The sequence below is a fragment of the Alexandromys fortis genome, unplaced genomic scaffold (assembly GCF_014885135.2).
Source record: "Alexandromys fortis isolate MF-2015 unplaced genomic scaffold, M_Fortis_MF-2015_v1.1 scaffold_62, whole genome shotgun sequence".
Taxonomy (NCBI): domain Eukaryota; kingdom Metazoa; phylum Chordata; class Mammalia; order Rodentia; family Cricetidae; genus Alexandromys; species Alexandromys fortis.
The window spans coordinates 6,748,347-6,756,650 of record NW_026067942.1 but is presented as its reverse complement, the minus strand read 5'-3'; the positions used below and the strand labels follow the sequence as shown (position 1 = coordinate 6,756,650).

General features: G+C 46.1%; 1 protein-coding gene across 1 annotated transcript in view; it reads right to left on the bottom strand.

Moving 5' to 3' along the window:
- Positions 1 to 987: 987 nt before the first annotated feature.
- Positions 988 to 8,304, bottom strand: part of Ints7 (integrator complex subunit 7) — a 56,810-nt gene continuing 49,493 nt past the window's right edge. Inside the window, exons 17-20 of the mRNA XM_050148148.1 lie at positions 6,734 to 6,866; positions 5,467 to 5,565; positions 3,613 to 3,798; positions 988 to 2,253 (exon numbers count right to left, since the gene is read on the bottom strand). Of these exons, the coding sequence (XP_050004105.1) occupies positions 1,957 to 2,253; positions 3,613 to 3,798; positions 5,467 to 5,565; positions 6,734 to 6,866 (715 nt within the window). The 3' untranslated portion in view covers positions 988 to 1,956. The remainder of the gene's footprint in view (positions 2,254 to 3,612; positions 3,799 to 5,466; positions 5,566 to 6,733; positions 6,867 to 8,304) is intronic.

Here is an 8,304-nt window from a genome sequence, read left to right as displayed (position 1 = left end):
TTCAGGTCTCTAGCACTGTTTCATGGAAGAAAACAAATATAGTGCCACCAATTTCTTCTATGACCTCCCCAAATTTTATGTCATTAAAAGAGGTTTTTAGGCCGGGCATGGTGGTGTACACCTTTAATCCCTGCACTCAGGAGACAGAGGCAGTCTGAGACCAGCCTGGTCTACAGAGTGAGCTCCAGGGTGAGTCTGAGCGACACAGAGAAAACCTGTATAAAAAAACAAACAAACAAACAAAACAGATAAACAAAAACAAGCAAACATAAAAAGTCTTTTTCTATGACAAGATCTCCTTAGTAAATTGGGAGCATGGGGACCTTGGGAGAGGGTTGAAAGGGAGTGGAGAGGCAGGGAGGGGAGCAGAGAAAAATGTAGAGCTCAATAAAAGTTAATAAAATTAAAAAAATAAAGAGAGGCCTGCGCCACCACAAAGTCTTTTTCTGAGGACTCAGTCAGGCTCTTGGCCGAATAAGTGGATGGGGTCTTGGCCCTTAGTCAAATCATCATTGAAGATTATTTCCCCAATGTTTTCATCTTTAGTTCTTCAGTCGCCTGGTAAATTAGACTGGAGGAGTCTAGCCCGATTCAGTCATTCTGCAGAGACTAAAGTCTGACTACAGAGCCAGAGTGGAACACTGACTCAGCAAAGGACAGCGGGCTCCACACAGGTCTTTGGAGCTCTGGAAGTGTCCCCAGACGCTGACCAAGTGCAGACTGTGCACTCTGTGCTCTTGGTGGCTCTGGGGGACACTTACAGTGGAAACTGTAGACTTGCACATGCTATGACAAGCAGAATTTGCTATTCAGGAGCAACATCTCATAAAGCAAAGTGACCTCAGGGGAACCCAAGTTGTCTATCACTTCTCAGCCCCAGAGGTAATGTGACAGGAAAAACAAACAAAAAACTAAACAGCCTTTAAAAACAGCAACTCAAGCCTTCTATCAGAATGTCTGTGGAGAGAACAGAGTAAGACCCAGGCATAGAAATGAAGAGGTTTATTCACACAGGAATCCAGGGCTCACGCTCTCAGGGGCTGCACTGCACCCCACCCACTAACCACACACACCACTATCGGCAACGCTCAGGTCTCCTGTCTACTAACAGTGGTCTCCAAACACTGAGCAATTACACAAGGACAGTTAAACATGCCCGGTATAAAGTTCAAGTATGTTGTCATACAGTTTTCAACCAGTACTAAAACAGAAAAAGGGCTTCTCTGGCTAACCATCAATCGCTGTTCCCTGAGCACTGGCCACGCAAACTGCTATGTAGACATCAAGTGCAGAGTCCGCACCTCCTTCAGTAGAGACCACAGCGAAGGATCTGTTCCTTCTACATTAAAAGGAAGACATTACATGGGAGCCATGTTCACTTCGAGAAAAAATGTAAAACATCTGTGTTATAGTCACATGCCACAAAAAACAACACACTACATAGAAATTAAATTTTGGATCAATTAAAGACCAAAACTAGCATTGCTCTAGTGTAGGAGACAGACAGGAGGTGGCAACAATGCAGGAGGAAGCCGGACTATGGACCACAGGTTCCCAGTCGAGAAGGTCTCAGTCTCTGGCCGTGAATGAACCCTGCACGCACTAACAGGATTTCCCACTCCAGGTCTGGGCTGGTCAGCACAATCATTCTGGTAGAGACCTAGTCAAATCTACCACTGATCTGTGACCACTCTTGGAAGAAAAGCTCACCAACCAGAAAGAACAACAGAAATGCTAAGTGTGAGGCAGAAGACTGGGTTTAAGAAATGAAGAAGGTGTAATCTTCTGGCTGGGAGCCGGTGACTTCTTAAACAACCTCCAGAAGGCCACATTACAGACATTAGTGAGTGATGGATTTTACACCATGACATTTACACTTGATGCACATGAAGATATATTCTTCCTGCAGCTTGACGGCTGTGCAGTGTGGGAGTGTGCAGTGTGCTTGGAGCACACTTAAAACCGGGTATAGGCACTGCGAGGCTGTGGCTGTGGCTGTGGCTGCAAAGGCTGCTGGGCTTGCTGCTGCTGTAGACGGATCTGCTGGGAATAGGGGTCCTCCAGGGATTTGACAAACATGGTAGTTCTGGGGCCGGTCTTCCACACGATGCCATTGGCGTCTCTCACGGAGGACTCCACTGTAATGCTATGTGTTCCAAGGACAGCAAAGTTCAACAGGAACTGGGTGCTGAAGTAATCATTGTGTGGCTCAACCCTCTGCTCCATCTCATTGGTCATGCTGTCAATGGGGATCTGCAACACAAGAATTGTTAAACATCAGCACGAGCTTCTTGCTCAGTGTTCTCTAGGAGCCAGGCCCCATCTAAGGACAAGCTCGTGAATTCTCATTCCAGTTTCCAGGTTGAGATCACTCAACCATATGGTTATTCTAAACATAGCCCATACAGCCCTCTGGGTGTCATTCGCGAAGTATTTATGGGGAGGTTAAGGGCTCGTGTTCTGTGTCATCAATCAAAAGAAAGATGGGGAGAGAATGGAGGCTGGGCCTTCTCAGAGCAGTCAGGGTGCAGGGTGAGAGGACATCACCCAAGGAAATGAAGTGACGACGGTGACCACACCAGTCCTTCCGCAGCTTTTTAGCCTAAAATTCTGATGATAAAGAAATGCTTGGGTGTTTGTGTGTATACATGTGCACACACATGTACATGTGAGCACATACACATAGTGGAGGCCAGAGGTCAACACTGGGGTTTTTCCTCAATCACACTCCACAGGGTCTCAGTGAAAGTGGTTCTCATGGATTTGGCCAGGGGGGCTGGTCATTGAGTTCCAGGCATTCACTTAGGGTCAGCTTTTTACATGGGTTGTGGGAATCCAAATTCAGGTCCTTGTGACTGCAAGCAGGTACTTTACTCACAGAGCCATCTCCCCAGCCTTGAAATGCTCCTTTTAAACCTTATTTCTTGTTACATAGATTTAAATACGCCAGAGTAACCTGGGCACATACTGCGGATTAAATCAGCACAAAATTGAGAAGAAATGTCTAAGCAGAGACAGTGGTGCTGCATGTGAGCATATGCAGTATCCTGGTTTTGGATGGCAGTGTCAATTGCTGAGCGATGCTGATGGGAAACCCTATAGGGGCAGACGGTCACACAGCACACAGCCTGATAGATGCTGGCGAACACTTACCTACTTCCTGACACCTCAAGGAAGCGAACTCCCAAGATTCCCTGTACATTATGCCCACAGCAGGCAGCACTCCTCCTGAGGAGGTGGAGCCCCGAGATGGCTCCAGAGGAGGTGGGTCTTATAAACAAGGTTTCAGGAAAGGAAGCAGGCATGAGGGGGTGAGGTCTCTGAGTTGCATGGGACTAAGTAGGGTGGGAAACCCGATCAGAGGCACATGGTCACATAGTTCTTGCTGTGTGCTCTAAGAGCCACAGAACTCGTGTTCTGACCTCTGCTGGAATGCTTTGCCCACTATCTGGTTCAAGCAGAGAAAAGAAAAACACCAAGTAACATTCTGCCCAGGCCTCAGCTTTGCTGTTGTTATTATGACCCTGTCTAATGGACTTGAAGCTGCCTGAGCAGAGGAGAGCCCCACCTGGGGCCAGCATGCTGCACACAGTTCTTCCTCACGCAAGTTACCTTGTAGTCTTGGCTGGATTTACTCTGCAGTGTGGAAGAAACACTCAGACACACGGACTGAATTCTGCGGAAGAGTCCTGGTTTGGAGCCATGCTGAACAACGCCTTCCACTTTCAAGGCCAGCTGCTGGTTATTCTGGACAGCAATGGGCTCTGCTGGGTTCCGGGGAGACGGGGACAGAGCAAGCTGGGGAAACAGTAGCGTAAGTGCTGACAGCCTGAACCAAGCATCCTCCAACACCTGGCCGCACTGAGCCTGCAGATGAACTTCCCAGTCAAGATCCCCCCAGGCTCCTTTTCAACAGCTCTGAGCTTTCACTCGGCCAGGCCGTGTGAGGGGAGCAGGCAAAGGCGCTGTCTGCCAGGGCTTTGCTCAGGGAGGGGATTCAATGAACACTCCTCAGGTGAAAGGCTATGTATGATCTTCATGTCCACTGGAGACCTCTTTATTCTAGGGGAAAAAATTCTGGGCAACTGTCCTAAGTAATTTAAAATAGACTGGATTCAAATGCAAACAAACTTAAAATTCTAAGATAATTCACTGAACTAAGTTAGTATGTTATTTTAAAAAAGTTTCCACAATGAACCCTGTAGCACGATTAATAAAAATCCAGAGACAGGTTCAATATGAAGGTCAGAAAAGCAAAGCAGCCAGTCACTGGCTCTTACCTCGACCTCAGTCCGAAAAGGCGATCCTGCCTCCAGGAATCTCAGAATGAGACTGTAAGTGAGGCATGCACCACTATTGCCCAGTTTCTATGGCAAACTAGTGTGGCTACTGGGAAAAGGTGTGTGTCACCACTGTCTAGTCTGTAAGGCTGACAAGGGTGACTGTTTTTCTCTCTGAACTTCATGCAAGCTTTATTTACTAAAATACAAATGAAATGCCACTACAGAACCCAAGCAATTTGGGTGCTGGGGACTGATCCCGAGGCCTCAAGGTTGCTGAGTAATATTTCTAACTTACAGCTTTTCTTTAAAAGCGCAGTGTAAACCCAAATGCACCTCAACTGTAGAAAGTTCAAGTTTGGCTAAAGGTGAAGGGATTGAGTTTCCTGACGTTACTGAGCCGCTGACCTTGTCATTGACTGAGGCCTGCTCCCTTCCATAATCAGCTTTTCTGATGATTAAGGTCTTTTTGAAATGCTAGTTCCAACCAAAAACATTAAATGGATGCAAAAGTTCACTGACAGGCAGAATCCAAGCTTTCTCTAGGGACAATCTCCTTCTTTCCCAACCATTCAAAAATAGCTTTTCAATTCTGAGTGTCTGAAGTTTTTCAATACACTAACTCTCTTTGTGGGTTAGTTCTCCAAACTCATCCTCCAAAGGCAAGAGTGCCTGGAAGGTAGGTTGGTGATGCTGCACTGGCTTGCTTTGACCAAAGCTGGGTCTGCTCTCACACAGACTCAGTTCAAGACATGGGCAGGCAACTACAACAGGCTTCTAAGAACTCATTTCTGGAGGTAAGAGACAACGATGGACTCCTGTTACCCCAAGGCCTGTCTTACAGTAACTTTCAAGCCCCTATCCTTCCTCAAATCATCCAATAAAGGGAGTAAAAGCAGCCAACTAACGTCTTAAAACTAAATTTTTATCTATGCCAAAGTGAAGATAATAAACCTTAGCTAAGTCCCATTACATCTTCAGAAGCTAGCTAGCTGATTCTTACTACGTGTGTGTGTGTGCCATGCACACACATGCAGGTCAGAGGACAACCTGTAGGAGTCATTCCCTTCCACCGTGCAGGCCCTGGGGACTGAGCTCGGATATCAGGTGCTGTTGTTACTCAATAAGCCATCTCTCCAGCCCTACTTAGCTAGTCTTTAAACATTACGTGTTCTTTCTGCCCTACCTTGATGCTGGTGGACTGCAGTTTCTGAAAGAAGTATCTCTGAAATGAAAGAGGAACTTTCAGCAAGGCGATGATGGCATTGCAGAGGCATGCTGTGTGCTGTGGGAGAGAGAGAGTCAGCTGAAAAGAAACCTGCAAACTCACAACTTAGCATGTTCAGGGCAGAGCTGGAAACATATGTGCTCATACAAATGCTTCCAAGAGCACACCATTCAGCAAGAAGGTGCAACGTCCACAACCCACATGAACTCAATCATTCATGTCAAGAGATGCGATCAGTGGGCTGGAGAGATGGCTCCGTGGCTAAAAGCACTGGCTGCTTCTCCAGAGGACCTGGTTTCAATTCCCTGCACACATGGAAGCTCACAACCATCTGTAACTCCAGACCAGGGAATCTGACATCCTCCTCTGGCTTCCTTCAGGTACCAGGTACACATGCAGTACACAAATTAGTCAAAACACACACACACACAATCACAGATTTCTACCTTACATTTTAATTTCTTATTTTTTTCAAATTAGACTTACTAGTTTTATTTTCTGTGTGTTTTCACCACTGCAGCATGACAGAATCACATGGAAGCTTCTAAAGTGTCCTCCCTTACCTTATGACAGGATCATGCTCTGATTAAACCTATCAGAGGCAGGCCGGGTGTGGCACACACCCTCAAACCCAGCACCTAACTCTGGAATCACAATACATGTGCCGGGCCTCCATTCCAGATTTAGAGTCAATGGTCATTAGGGGTGGTCTGAGGGATAAATTTTTAAAAGCTCCCAAAGTGATTCTAGCTTGGTGACAGAGTTAAGAATTACCTCAACTTCAATTTGGTTATTTCGAAAGAGTAAATAAAACAAACAAGTTGGTCTGCAATAGGCAAGTCAGATTTGATCAAAGTTGTCTGCACCTGGACACATGAAACTTGATATGTTAGTGTGGTCATCAAGTCAGGAGATGGGCTAAGTGCTGCCATGGATGGGACTATTTAATCCTTATCACTGATATCTGTGCTGGCTGAATGCATAAAATACACTCAACAATGAGAGTGTAAAATCAACAAGCAGTCCTGAGACTTGAGAACAGGGACTCTAAGTGCACAGAAGTCCAATGACAGGCACAGAGTGTGGGTGTAGCTAACCTCTTTGTGTGACATTTTCAATCTGCATGTTCTTTACAATTACGTTTTAATAAAACATTGTTAGAGATGATTTAACTAAATATCCACTTCCTCAATGATAAAAACTTAGCAAAACAAATGCCACTTACCATGTAGGAAACAGGGGCATATTTCCGGTTGAGGGCCTCCACCTCTTCTAGGACGCGGCTGTACACGGCCATCATTCTTCTCTCGTACTCACTGTCAGCGTGGGCAGCCCCAGTGGATCCATACTCCTGGAAGCTGAAGCGGAGACCAGACAGTTAACCCTTCAATACCGCACGCACCTGCTGAACATGGTCCACGTTCTCACTTCATCTTTGAAAAACTGAAGTTATTTCTAATCACAGATGAGGGAATGACTTGGAAAGGCTAACCTGCCTCCATTTGTACAACTACTCACCGACAAGCTGGAATTTAAACCCAAATCTGACTACAAATGTAATTCTTAACTACCTGCATGAAAGTCTTTGAGTTTGTTAGCATATGAGAAAAAAAGACATTGGAGGGGCAGCAAGTAACATACTGAAAAGACATCTTCTAAGAGACGGATGGGAACACAGACAGATCCGTAGGTCAGCATGCCACCAGACTCGGGCGATGGCTGAGGGAACAGTGTCAGCACAAAGCCTGGAAAGGAAAGCACTGAACGAGCAGGGGATTCTGGGACAGCGCGCTAGGAGAGCTTAGACAGATTCCTTCCTGTCCTTCCTCTGAAATATTTCTGACACGTAAGGAGCAAAACTCCCGAGTCCTATAAAAACTTGAAGAGGGCTATCTGGAAGTGGGTGCAGCGCAGGTGATTACACCAGGCACACACTCGTTCCTGTAGGTCCTTTCGGAGCTGCTAGGTGTATGGCACTCAGCTACGCACACAGACAGATGCCCATTCACTCTTCAGGGCCTGGGAAGGAGAGACTGTGCCTACGTGAGAACAAATACATTCTCAGAGTGAGTAGTGAAGAATGAGACATTTGTAGTTACATCTGCCCGACTCCAGGGCTGTTCTACACTTTAAATTTCATCAAGAAATAAACATATCACAATGGATGCAGTAAGTGGAAGAAAACTAGCTGCACCACTGCGACTGACATTCTAACAGAGATGGCACTGACGACCTGGTGAGCCAAGGCTGTGCAGACTCTCAGGGTGAAGTGCGGAGTGAAACAGAGGGCTCTCACAGTCTTTAACGAACACAACTATTCTGAGTAATTAGTTATGGGGGGAAGGAAAAGGAATTTTTAATAAAGCAAATAAGGAGCATCTTCTGGTTTGGGGAAAGTTCAACTTTCAGGGGCTGGAGAGCACTGGTTGCTCTTCCAGAGGACCCAGGTTCAATTCCCAGCATCCACATGGCTGATCACAGCTGTCTGTAACTCCAGTTCCAGGGGAACCAACACCATCATAGAGACACATATGTAGGCAATACATACATACAGACACAAATGAAGTTCAATTCTGAGTTATTAACTCAATTCCCCCAGCAAAGCATATTCAGCCAATTTTGTTTCTCAGTTTTCTTTCTAGGTCAAGGCTGTAAATGCAGAGGGAAGTGGCTCCTCTACATCTTTTTGTCCTAGCTCTGTGACCTTAGGCAACCAGGAAGAGTTCTCCGGCTCTCTGGCTCTCCTTTCTTTTCTTTCCAAAACACTACTGCAACTGATCACCAGGTAACAATGCA